At 30.8% G+C, this 14,217-nt stretch overlaps 1 protein-coding gene across 1 annotated transcript; it reads right to left on the bottom strand.

Annotated features, from left to right (window-relative positions):
• Positions 1-336: 336 nt before the first annotated feature.
• On the bottom strand, positions 337-5,766 carry LOC123693144 (serine protease gd-like). Its single transcript, XM_045638111.1, has 7 exons — positions 5,509-5,766; positions 4,102-4,281; positions 3,398-3,629; positions 2,105-2,217; positions 1,727-1,888; positions 1,213-1,375; positions 337-789 (listed from the first exon to the last, which is right to left on the bottom strand). Exons 1-7 carry the CDS (start codon positions 5,728-5,730, stop codon positions 560-562), a joined length of 1,302 nt encoding a protein of 433 aa, XP_045494067.1. The 5' UTR covers positions 5,731-5,766; the 3' UTR covers positions 337-559.
• Positions 5,767-14,217: the final 8,451 nt, after the last annotated feature.

A 14,217-nucleotide genomic window follows, 5' to 3' on the forward strand; every position in this document is an offset into this window, starting at 1 on the left:
CATCTAATTTAAGGTAAGAGTAATTGTAATGTTATCCCTATGTATATTAGAATGTCGTGTAGTGATCTGAAATATTTCAAAGGGCTGCCTTATGCCAACAATTATAATATTATTGTCATGTCTACATTTATTAAATTAATTTAATATGGAGGAACTAATTCGATAGATTAACAGAACATGGACTTTCAACAAACTGTTGAGGCAGACAATTTGAATTGTAAAGTTGTTGGCTTTTGTGTCCACATACCAGACATCTAATCGTAGTTAGAACTTAGAAGACATAAAACATAATCAGTTTTCATCAAAACGGCAAGAGGATAAATCAAATTCAGTGCGTGTTTAATAAGTTTTATTGACATCTATTAGAAGCTACAATTAGTTCTCTTATTTCTATGATGTGACTTTCACTTAATTAATATTTACAAATTTCATCATCCTAGGCCTTAGATCATTGAGTAATAATATTTAAGTCCCAGGCCCACTTTTATCCTTCCTCTATAACAATATTACAAGGATACAGTCTACTCTTCTATAGGCATATCACATAAAATAAAACTAACTAATCGACAATATTGTTCAAATAGCTCAACCCACTATGATGATAGATCCATCCATAGTGTGGTGCGACATCTGTATAAACTACATAGAAGGTAGGATCGCACATAGTTTTACCATGTGGAACCCCACATTTCGATAGTAAACCACGCAGGAACCAGCTAACTTTGTGATCCGGTTGCATTACGGCTACTACTAACCCGCCTCCACTGTCACCTTGAAGAGGGCTCGTACCTGTAAAGCAATATATGTGTAAAGATTTTTACGGGTCTCTTAATATAATTATTGGTATTTCTATAACAAGCAAACGAAAACATATATTGAATAGATCCTCCATTGAATAGTGATGAACGCGAAATTCCTGGGGAATTTGGTCGACATGCAACAGTAATTTTACTATTCCTTGTTTTAGATTATAAAAATATTAATATGTTCTTCTTGGGTGCATCTCCAAATTTTCTCAGAAGCTTTCTAATTATTATTTCCAGATTAAGGAAAAAATATTATAGGAATACTTAAACACAACTAAATCAATTTGAGTCTACTACAAATGCTCATAATTATGGCTACTCCTCCATGGATGCGAGAACGACATCTATCTAACAATCACCAATTGTAAACACATGATAACGCAGAACGCAAGCATTTGAACATTACCTGCGTCAGGACTTAGACCGGCGCAAAAAGTGAATTCGTTCAGCAAACTCATGTACAATTGAGGCGAATACGCAATGCAAGTGGTATCATTCTGCACTACAGTGTACGTTGACCTTAATTTGTTAGACAGCTTATTTTCTTCCGTTGTTCCAAAGCCAGCTACCTAGAATATAACATATTTTAAGCAAAAAATTACTGCGTTTTCTTAGAACTATTTAAATCAAAATGTTTGGGATAGTGGGAGGTTAAAGATATAAAAAGATAAAATATTATTACTTATTATAATTTTTCTTTTATTTTATGTATATTTCCTGTTTTCTTAAATCTTAATTTTAAAGGAAAAGTCACTGAAATCAGTGCGAGTTAATCACCACCACCAATTTTCAACACGTTCCTCTAGCGATAGAATTTCAATAATTCAGTTCTGACACCGTGCACCGTTGGCAAAACAAATCAATGTTCATTTTTAATATTAATAAAGATAATATTGATAAAATATATGAGCATAACTTACCAAAGCGGTTTCTCCATAAAGATTTTCTTTATTATATGAGGGTCCCCAAATACATATTGGTTGTACATATTCCGAATATCTGAACCGATTAACTCGAATGATAGCTAAATCAGCTGTTGCCTCGTCCAAATGAAAAGCTGGATGAATTATAATGTCTACAGCCTGAAATTGTAGTTATTATAATGAACCGTGACACGTACAATGAAATAATACGAAATTTAGTCTAATTTCGTTCAAAAATTAGAGGTTCAATAAATACATAGATGTTCACGCGAAATATAAATCTTATTTGTTACCTATTTAAAAATCATAGTTAAAGTACCATGTATAATTAATTTGTTCAAATCTGTACATCATAATTTATTCTAAAATACTTACACGTAATGATTGTCTACCAACTTGATATGCATCGAGTAAGTTATCAATGCCAGCTTCAACTACAAATTGTGATACATGAACTCGAACTCTATTTAAAAATATACAATGCCCAGCTGGAAAAGAATAAATTTTAATTTAAAATAAAATTTCATAGAAAATGTGTGCCAGTTAAAGTAGAGTTGATAGATGTGTAACTGAGCTTAAACATTATTTCAATGGGATTTTCGTCTGGTGCATTAACATCATCAAACGAGCGAATGCTCATTCTAACCACATTATGTAAAATTATTTTAGTGTAAACAGGCGTAGAGCATTATTTCGTTGTTCTTACTGAAAATAATCTATGCAATATTCTAATGCTGAATACGAGTTTTCGTTTACACTAAAAGATCACGAAAGAATCTTCTTGCCCTTGCTCTAGCTCTATGTTCGTTTGATGTAAATGCACCGTAATATGACTTTAAAATGAGAATATGGCGAAACTATATGAAATCATCTGTTTTGCAATTTCCAAACAAAATTAGATAATACCAGAAAGATACAATTCAATGTTTAGTACAAGACATTTAAAATAATATAAAACAATTAAACTTTAAACTCGATTGACACAACCTCGTGGTCTCGAATAGAGTATGCAGAACTATATAATAATATTTAGTGCAACCACGATTCGCCAATTATTTAATTCCCTTGAGGTTAGCCTATTACCAAAATGGACTGGACCTAGTTCAAAATTTCATTCGGAATTATAATATTCTGTTCGCCTAAATAGCCTGTCCTGTTAATGTAGAATTTAGAAGGAATATAACTATAAGATTAAGTTGTTGTAAATTATATCAATAAAAATTTCACTGAAACCTTATTCTTTAATTTATGGTTCGATCGCCAAGTACTAACAGTAGTTCTGTTTAATTTACAGTACTAACAGTAGTTCTGTTTAATTTACAGTACTAACAGTAGTTCTGTTTAATTTACAGTACTAACAGTAGTTCTGTTTAATTTACAGTACTAACAGTAGTTCTGTTTAATTTACAGAAATATGCATGGATTTATTTCACGTCTATAAAATATGTATTTTTTTTACATATGTTCAAAGAGTAAAATCCTTTAGTACAGTTTCCATTTCCCTGCAGTAGGTATGGAAATAATTTAAAATAATACCTTCAAAAAATATCAAGTCATGAGCTATGTAACTAAAATATGACACACATAATATTGTTTATAATAAAGTCTATTCTGACTCTAGTGTGAGAAAAAATTTGAAAGTTTCTAGCCAACATTGTTTCAACCTACCTGTCAAAACTGCAGTCTTAGAGATAATGTTGCCCCCACATTGATACATGGCTTGGTTCACATCATTGGGACCTGTGATTAGTACAGCAACATGCCATGGCCAGTCCCCCGCCTTAACGTCTGTTTTCACAGAATTTAGTTCGGCGTTTTGCAACGCTCGTCTCCCGCATACCTGGCGTTGTACTGTGTCATCTGGCTTGGTCATGTTCAGGGATTGTATTGTTTGGTCTTTCTACAAGAAAATGGAAGGAAACAAGCTTGTGAATCATCAGTATTATGATTTGCATTGTAAAGCTTTATGAGTCTGATTTTTCTCAATCCTCACATTTCTTTATCGTCTACCATCTCTGGCCCATTATTGGAATATCATCTAGAGTCTTGTAATTAGTACGTATTTCCAATATTTTCAGAACGTTTAATAGAGTTACGTCACTACACTCCGACATTAAGCATAATTATGAAAACATTATCTCTTATTCAAATACCAAGAATCTATCAATTCTATTATGAATTCCGATATCTTCAATGGCTGATGTATTTACTTATCATTTGTACTTTAAATTTGATTCTAAAAATATTTAAAGTAACATGATAGTGGAGAAGAATATTATGTTTCTTATGAAAAAGCATTTACTTTTAATTTCAATCGTATTTCATATATTGAAAAATGTACTAGAATATGAAAAACATCAATTAAAAATTACCTTCATTATATCATTACACAGTACTAAATCGTTGAGTTTAACTTGTGTGACAATGGGCACATTGTTTCCATTATTGTTTTCTGCAAGATAAAAAACATAACGCGGCGGTAATTCCCCACTTGGTTTCAATACAAACACTTTCCAATCGTCCGTAGCTGTGATTATAGTATTGTGTGATGCCTGAAAATAAAAATACATCTATTATAGCTATCTATAATTATAATTTAAAAACATCAAATATAAACCCTAAAGAAACTTCATCATCACATAGTATAAAACAAAATCGCTTTCTCTGTCACTATGTCCCTTTGTATGCTTAAATCTTTAAAACTACGCAACGGATTTTGATGTGTTTTTTTTAAAGATAGAGTGATTCAAGAGCTTCCTCTTTTAGTATATAATTATTTATTAGGTTTTAGAAAAGTGGGCGAATCCGCGGGCGGTAAGTTAGTTAATCAATATAATTAAACTTAGTAGTAATTCTAATTAGTAATTTCTTTCGTTCTTGGCAGAGATAGATACCGATTAATTTATCGAGGATACATTTAGACTAAGAGTTTTGTTTTTGTTATTGAAAACAAAAAGGTTTTCAACTTTTATAATAAACTATCAAACTTGAAAAACGACCCTACTCCCCAAAAGGTAGACAGAGGGGTTCATATACTGCACCTATATCTATAGTACATATTATGGTAATAGAAGAATATGGTGTAGAATATAACTATCTAAGTAGGTATAACCTCCAGATTTTAAACCAAATCTCTCTAATAAAGGATCGTTTAAAATATCCTAGTATTTATATGATATTAAGTAAGCATTCTAAATGCAATAAAGAATGATGAATGCAAACAGAAAATCAATGAAAGTAATAACATTCATATTGTATATTTTTTTTTCATTTATAAATAACAGTAGAGTATCTATACAAATAATTTCCAATACAATCTACAGGGATATAACCAATATGACAAGTATCATCGAACTAAGATTACTCGGCCCATATTACCGGCTCCCACTTCTGAAGAATTACTTATGTTCGACCCGATAAGGTGTCATTGATATCGGAATGAGTTACTCTCACTTGTTGCTTGAATAGTTGTTGATCGGTGTTTATATGTGAAATATTCAATTGCAACTTTGTTTTTTACTCGAAGAGTTCGTATTGAGAAACATTTATCAATGAAAATAAAATATGTGAAACTTAGTTTGCTTCTTTGTGCCGTCTGTTATAGCACTATTTTTTTATTGTTGTTGAATAAAATCAAATGTGCGAATAGGATACACTTAATGTAAAACAAAACTAAAAGGTGTGAAATAAGGGACGGCACTTTGTAAGAATCGAGCTATCACATGATAACATCGAACGAAGTTACATACGGAAAACAAAACAAATTAACGTAAACTCACCCCATAAATTGTCATAGGTTTATCAAAACTAATTTCAATCGCAGCATTACTTATATTAGGGTATAGACTAAAATTTATAACACCTTGCCACGAAGTATTTGTTGATTTTTCAAAGTATATTAACCCTAAACTGCACGGGTCATATCTAGTGTATTCAGGTCCACGGATCGCCACAGAATTAACAGTTAAAATAAACAACGAAAAAACTAAAAACACTTCCATGCTTGACTGTAATTTGATTTATACTTGTAATTTGTAGCACTAAATCTCTGTGCGATAAATATACTGAACTTTATCTCAAACGTTGTATACAGTATGTTCAAAAATAAAATAAAAAACAACTAGTACTCTCAGCCACTCGCTTTGTGAAATTGCCGTGGTCACTCAAAGCGCACTCCTTTTTAAGTGAAAGTTTTTCAGTGAATCATTAGGGTAACAATGTGCAAAAAGTTCGTACATTCAACCTGTTAATTAGGTTAGTATTACTTCACTATTGATAACAATAAATATTACAATGAATGGCATAACATGTGTAATATGACCCACTGACATGGTCATACATAAAGCTGAAGTAAATATTATGCATGATCCACTTGTACAAATAAATGGTGAGAATATGTACGGGATTAGTAATGTTAAAATGAAGCCACTATAGCTACGTTTCTTTGTACTGTTAGAATAGTTAAAAAAATTATAAAGATATTGTTGGCTGTGTTCCATAAATTTAGATGCAATATAATGTTACCCTTACAAGTTGTATAGCTTTTTTTATTCACCATATATGTTTATTTATTGTAAATTACTGTCTCTTATAATAAAGATTAATTATTCAGATAACGAATTATTTACTAGTCAAAACATATTAATTTAATTAATATTGCTTTATACATTGGAACTCTGATTGTTCACATTTTAATTACCACAACAACAACAAAAAACAATATTTGAAACATTTTCATTTTTTACAACCACGAAATATCGAATAGACGAAGTGCCGTTCAAAAGTTACAATAAAATCATACTGTTTATCATGACCATGACCTCCAATTCTTAGAACTTTTTGATAGCATTGTTGTGTATTATGACAACACACTGTAATTAATAAAATAATTATATTTGGTCATTGGTTTTTCATAAATATATTTATTTTTCCTTGTGTTATGTAAATAAGATAGCTGTAATCAATATATTATAATATTACTTATTTTTGATCGAATAAATGTCAAGCAAAATAGTAGAAAATCTGTATATTATAGTATAAGTTTGACGAAACAGGTCTAACTCATCCCAATATCCCTAATGCCACAACCAATATTAGCAAAAAAGACAGTTAAAACGAGCTTATGAGAAAAAGTTCACAAATTACAAAATCCTAAAACAAAATTATTAATTTCAGCATACATTGTAGTTAACGTATTCCATACAAGACCAAAGGTATGCGATATTTATTTTAAATTCGTTTGAAAAAGCATACCAACCTTTCTAACTTGGAGTTTGAATTAACGGAATACTTTTAGGGTTACAAGTATGTTCGAAATTACGTTTACAAAGGGATATTATATAAATAGAGGTGAAATGGGACATCGTAAGTATCGAGGGAGAATTATTAATTTATATTTTTCAAGCATATCTCTTGTTTATGTTTCGTATAGTCAGTAAGTAATTAACTAGTCAAACTAATCATAAAGGTACCTATATGATAAGTTTGCGTGGTACAACTATCTATTTAATTCATCCATCCAGTTTCATCTATTGGCATTTCATTATTATTGCCATTATCTGACTATCTCTTTAGGTTGTTTTTTTTTATAGTTAATTTTTTTTATCAAGCATCAGATTTTTGTGAATGTTCCCAATTTTTCAAGTATTTTTTTTAAGGTTTCAATCACACCTCAAGATTATTAAAATTAAAAGAAATAATTTTTAATCGGACAATAATAATTAATCAGTTTCGTAATCAGAAAACTTAACTTTATCCATACAAGGTGGATTGCTATAACCTTAGTAGGTACTCTGTAGTTTTTTTTCTGACATATTCATATTGGCCCCATTCAAATGGAATAGGGATTTGATATATTATGTAATATTGACATGATGTAGTTAGATATAAGTTACATATTATGTAATATTGACATGATGTTAAAAGAGCAACTATGGAGTTTCTTGCCGATTCTTCTCCATAGATACTGCTTTCCGAATCGGTGGTAAATGTTAAAAATAATTATGTAATGACGATTCGAAAGTGCTACTAAATAGTAGTCTAATTGAATAAATGAATGTTTGAGTTTGAGTTTGAGTTAGATATAAATATCACAATATCTAGAAATTTTGCCAAAAAATATATTATCTATGAGCTTTTACTATTTCCTAAAGTGTAAATGAAAGGTAAGTAGGTTAACCAATGAATATTACCTGCATTCGCTAATAGTGGCCCACTTCTAATAGCTCGACGATGTGACCGCAATCGTGTGGCAGAGAAATATACACTGGGACTTCATCGGAAACCAACTGCAAATGTTATGAGGAATATTAAGAGGAACGAAACATATACCAGTAATATAATATGATTCCCTTGTACCTTAGTGGTGAATTTCATTTCTGATTCATAGATAGTTTTTTTATTTATTTCGTAAATGATAAGTGTTTTATGCTATTTACATCTACCTATACTAATATAAAGCTGAATATATATGTTTGAACGCGCTAATCTCAGGAACTACTAGTCCGATTTGAAAAATTATTTCGGTGTTTTCATTTATCGAGGAAGACTAAAGGCACTTATCATCACACTGAGACCAACAGGAGCGGAACCACGCAGGTGAAACCGCGGGGCGCAGATAGTTTTTTATAAGTCTCCTCCAGGAACAATTAATATATATTATTATAAGAATCCTACAGTTTGATAAAAATTTGTTATAATAAATATTTAATTGAAATAGGTAACACAAGAGTTTCTACAACTGTATCTACCGTCGAAGAAAGTAGAGAAGAGATTTTATTAGATAATACCCGCTCCCAAGTGAGGTAATTTTCTATTTTCAATTAACACGATGTACACTAAGCAAATGTATTATGCCTCAAGAGCCATTGAAATATTATATTAATGCAGTGGTTTACGAGTGCTCTTGCCATAGCGATGATTATATCCTTAATTACATTTTACTTATATATATGTGTATTCAGGAATATAATATACAGTTCCGTTATATAATCATTGGTTTTCCTTTTTTTTTCACTAATAAAATTGTTTGGTGTAATTGTACTATACTTTAAAAATTATTTTTCGCATGCTGTGTTTACCTATAAGTGTTTTTTTACATTGATCTTATAATTGTGTATGTGTATTTTGATATTTTATATGTAATGTAAACAAACGTTGGTAGACCAAAATAAATAAATAAATAAATACAGTGTTATAGTTCAGGATACATCGCCCATTTTTGCAAGTGACTACTACCAAGCTGATTTTCCGTTTGTACCTTTATTTTGATGAGACACCGAATAATTTCGTGTACGAAACTCTCGATTGTGGTAGCTAACAGAGATAACAAGGATAAAAATTTTTGATTTGATGGTTCTCAAATATTTGTTTCCCGTCGCGGTTCACAGGCGGGACAAATTCGACCGCCGCATGCAGCGTCAAACCGCCGCTGATAACCGGCGCTTTAAACTACACGGGCGGTTTCCCGCTACGTACATCATTCGGCGCGGGATCTTAGCGTTCGCTCGTGGTGTTCAAATGAACAGAAAACAGCGATAAACCGCGTCCCGTGTAGTTTGATGGTCTGCGGCAGCTTTGGCGAGCGGTTTCCCGTGACGGGAAAACCGCTCGTATAATATCACCCTAATAAGAAACAATTTTAGAACCTTTTGTATTGTATTCCTAATAAAATAACCTTTTAACGTTTATAATGTAATAATAATCTTACACAAGTAAAAATAGTTCACTTAATAAGTTTATGTCTTGTATATTAACGGCATTATCCTTATTGATCCTGCAACAAATTTTTCAGAAAGTCTATCGACGCAACTGTTGACAAACAAACACACAAACACCGATTGATTATAATCGTGAGTACTAGTCGTTGTATGATCAGCAACACTATGTGTACAGAAAGAGAAACTATATTGGTATATAAAAAAAGAACTAAATAATATATTTTTACACGCAAATTAGAAAATACAATAAAAAAAGTATGAATGCTTTTCTTGCGATGCAGATAAACTCTAATAATCCATAAAGTGACTGGAATGCTCAATTGTCGCCCATACAGACATTAGACAAGATATACAATTATACGTATATGTATAAAGACTTGTCTAGATAGCTGAAGAGACGTAAAGTTTTATATACATAGTTAAATAAATTGCAAATGTTAACAATGTGAATAATCTTAAGGTACGCGCATAAAGTTAAGACAACGTTCTTGAATTTTCTTATAAAGACGCAAACTAGTTGTGTACGTCGAAAATATTTTCCATGCATAACTTTGCTGTGAGCGTTGTGAGCTTCTAGTTGCTGCGTTTGTTCCAATTTATTCAAGTTCTTGGTTATTAATTTATTATTTCATATACTTTGTTTAATTATATATTGATTGATAAGGAATGTTAAAAAGCAATACATAATATTTATCGTTATGTATTTCTTTTGTCGCTTGTTGATACTCGTATAGGGATTAAAGTTGCAAATAACTATACACCAAAATATAGGCTCGGCCTAGTTGAGATGATTAGTGTCCATAGACATAATGGAAGTAATTAATTTAAGGAATTGAATGGCTTGCAAATTGCCAGTTTTATTCGTTAAATGTTCTATGCTCAAAATAGGTACCTATCAGTTACCACTTTCGACTGGTTCACAATTTGGATGTAATTCTCTATGTTAGTAGATTATGGCGTCGTAACAATATTAATTATTCGCAAGCAATGTCGCGGCATAAGCTAGTATCGCTTGCAATACCAATTACCATTGATGTAGCAGTGAAATAGACGCATTTCTCTGACGCGTCGATGTTTTTACGACCAAATAATTTTGTGTTATTCCAGACGCCTTTTTTTAGCAGTCTCCACCGGGAATCAAATGCACAGAATAGCATCACTAGCAAGTAGAGTAAACCTGCAATTTCAATGAATTTTGATCTATTGTTGAGTTTAAAAATGTACATTTTTATAAGTTTTTTTATCTATTAGGAAATAAGAGAAAAATCATTTTAAACATATTCAAATTTGTGTTAATCTTCGATTAAAATATGTAGATAAATGGTATGTTGTTATAATTCATAAATCAGTCAAATGCATTTATCGATTGATTGTAGAGCAATTTGCAATCAGCACTATCAATAATAATAATTAGATCCATAGTGCATATTAATTGAATAGGTACCGTTAATGTGACATAACAAGGTAACGACCGGGCACTAAAACTATACACTTGAGTATCGTTGTCCTATTAATGTAATCATTTAATCGATTGCTAGCGACACGTCACGTTATTCTCAATTAAGGAATACACGTCATAGTTTTCTAGATACGATAACACATGTATTTTTATTATTATTTAAGGATTTTTTTTCCGCATTTTTAAACACCAGTAAACTGTATTGAACTACATAAAAACTGATTATTTTAATTGAATTTATTTAATTTAACTAGATATTTTGTGACAGTTTTATTTTTCTTAATTAACACGTGCCCCTCTTAAACTCTATACTTGATAACTGACGAAAGGCACTTTCAAACAGGCCGTTTCCAGATTTACAATATCAATGTACTCAATAAAACGCGGGCGATGAGAATACCCTTAATAACTAGTTTTCTAATTCACTTTAACGAACAAGTGACTTGAGTTAAACAAGACTTATTGCTCTTAATTGGTGTTGGAATTGTCCAATTGTATAATTGTACATATTGATGTAAGTCTGAACTACGATTAACAGATTGCTTACAACAATATTTGCAGACACACAAATTAAATACGTCTGTCTTCATTGCATTCATTAAAATGCATCCATTATTTTATAAATACTAATGAATGTTATCGTTAATGAAATAATGTACATATAATGTTAAAGATTTTAGGTAGGTATGTTCTGTGTGTAAGTAACTCCTCGTGTTTTAGCGTATGCTTTTGGAATCATTAGCTGCTCTATAGAAAGGTATTCTCGTATTCTTGAAGCCTTGTTCTGGATTTTAAAATATGTACGATTAGAAATTGATTAAATTCACCAATGTAGTGGAAAACATTTCTAATCTGGTATTTATCTCTGCAGTAAAATATATCTTTGTCCAACATAGCATTGCGTGACTGTGAAATATCTTCTTGTATCGATACGGCACGGGTATTAAGTCCACAACATGGGATTCGATCGGCCAAAGGTTTCTTTATAAACACACAAATGCTTAATGGCGGATTTTATTCCGCATACTGTTGTTTCGTTCCTGCCGTAAAGACATCTACTGCTGGGTTTAAAAATATTGTTATACTGTTCGTTGTTTACTTTCGAAGTAAAATATCTTAAGACATTAGTTTATTTAAAGTTGAAAAAAGAATGGACCAAAATAATATATATTAAGGACTCTACCTACTACATTGTATCATACAATGACCGTAACAGGAAGGTGTCAGGAAAAAATCGTTCATATTACGGTCAGTAGGTACCTTTGCTACGTTGTAGTGCGTAGTGCCTTAAAGAAACTGTTGTAACCTTAATAAAAAACTGTAACGTTTGATATGACAAATTTCGTCCCCCAAATAATTATACTCGAAACAATATTATATCCTAGTTGGATCTACATCGTTACACGCAAGCGTGATGATTTTAATTGGTCCGTGTTTATACAAGAAAATGATTCAGTTAATTAATTGAATAAAATCCTTTCCTACAATTTGTGCAGCTGTGTTTGTTAAATGTGTTACAAAAGCAATTTCAATTGGATACGATAATGAGTTTACTTTAAGTAACAATATCTTCAAGAACGGTTTTTAATTGTAAATTTGATTTTCAGTTTATATTAAAATATAATGACTTCCCTTGAATAATTTTCCGTTAATTTACACTTTATATTGAGACCTTAACGTGTTATAATTTAATGAGAGCCTCATTTTTTATTTATCAGAAAAACAACGTGATTAATTTACGTTACTAATATCACAAATAATATACCAAGATACAATACTATGAAAAATTAGAAAATATCGACCATAACACTAATACACCATTAGAAAAGACACATTTCACAAACAGTATAAATATAATAAAGGAATCGTGTAACTAGATTTATAGACAAAGGGGTTTGCAGCCATTTGTTATTTATTGTCAATTTGTGTCCCGCTCGCTGCAGTTCGTTAGTAGCGGATGGTAATAAACTTATTAAAAATACCGCTTATTACACCGCTACATTTTTATATTCGCAACCATTTATACAGGGTGGCCCGTTTTCAGTGGTCCAAAAATTTTTTTCAGCTTGAGAGCATCATGAGTAATCATTTAAAACAAACTTTAGTTAAGCGAAAACTTATGGTTTAGAAATTATGAATTTTTTTTTAAATAATCCGAAGTTTCAATGTTTTTGACACAAAACTACTCTGTTATGAAAACTACTGGACCGAATTGAATGAAATTTGGTATAGGTATAGCGCAATAACCTACCTATCGCGCTATAGGCTCATCTTGTGTAAATAATTACACTGAATTTTTTTAATTTAACTTTTTCTGTAGTTTTTTGAATTTCTCGGCAAAATGTCGATTTTTCGAAAAAATCCTGTGAAAAAAAAATGTACCACCAAGGTTTTGCTGGTACTGCTAAAAACTTCCTTAACATAAGGTTATTCTTTACACAAAAAATCACAGTTGTCCTTCGATTGTAACATCTTCAAAAACAATATCATGTGCATTAACACATGAAAATCGAAAAATTACGAAATTTACCATAATTCAATTTTAATCATTTGGAACGGCCAATTTTTGGTTAAAGAACCATTTGTTGCCATAAAAGTAATTGCCATCAGTATTTACATGGCTATAAAAGTTAAAATGAATGAAATAAATTTTTTACCTACTAGCCAAGATAACTTTACTTTATTCTAATGTCAATTTATAGAGTTTTTTTTTGTTATTTAGTTTTTAGGTTTAAATCTTAATAAAAGATGGACTGTATTCCTTGTTCTTCGATATGCCGGTTTCCTGAAGATGTTCTCTGTAGCTAGAATATATTATGTATATGACGTATATTGACTTATATGAAAATTTTTAAAAAATATTAATAAAAGTTATCAATCTTTTATCAATATTTAAGTTTAAATTTCATTAAGTTTAATTTTAATTCAGTACCCATTTGTTTAAATAAATTTGAATTGCATCGTATGATAATTTTGTGATAAATTGGAAGAAAGATAAACTATCTTTAAAGGTACATTATTTCGAACCCATCCCTACTTTCATCCGGACCCTTTTACATTACCAAAGAAAAGATTAAGATAAAAGAAAGAAGGATTTTCACTGAAATTAAGGCGAGTGTCCGCGTTTAAGATCTCTTATCGCACTATAAGAACTTACTTTTCTTGTGAAATCCTAATAAAACTATTCAGAACAATTTTACTAGAAGAGATTGTTTTGAATTGTGCAAATATAATTAGTTATTATATAATTTAGAAATAAATTTTTCGTGTGATATAGGTACCTACGGAACGCAGTATGTATTTATAAAAAA

The sequence above is a fragment of the Colias croceus genome, chromosome 7 (assembly GCF_905220415.1).
Source record: "Colias croceus chromosome 7, ilColCroc2.1".
Taxonomy (NCBI): Eukaryota; Metazoa; Arthropoda; class Insecta; order Lepidoptera; family Pieridae; genus Colias; species Colias croceus.

Coding starts and splice junctions, on each gene's coding strand:
- LOC123693144 (XM_045638111.1), bottom strand. CDS start 5,730: ATGGAAGTGTTTTTAGTTTTTTCGTTGTTTATTTTAACTGTTAATTCT. Junction 4,282..5,508: donor AACCTATGACAATTTATGGG/GTGAGTTTACGT, acceptor TTTTATTTTCAG/GCATCACACAATACTATAAT. Junction 790..1,212: donor CGGTCTAAGTCCTGACGCAG/GTAATGTTCAAA, acceptor ATTGCTTTACAG/GTACGAGCCCTCTTCAAGGT.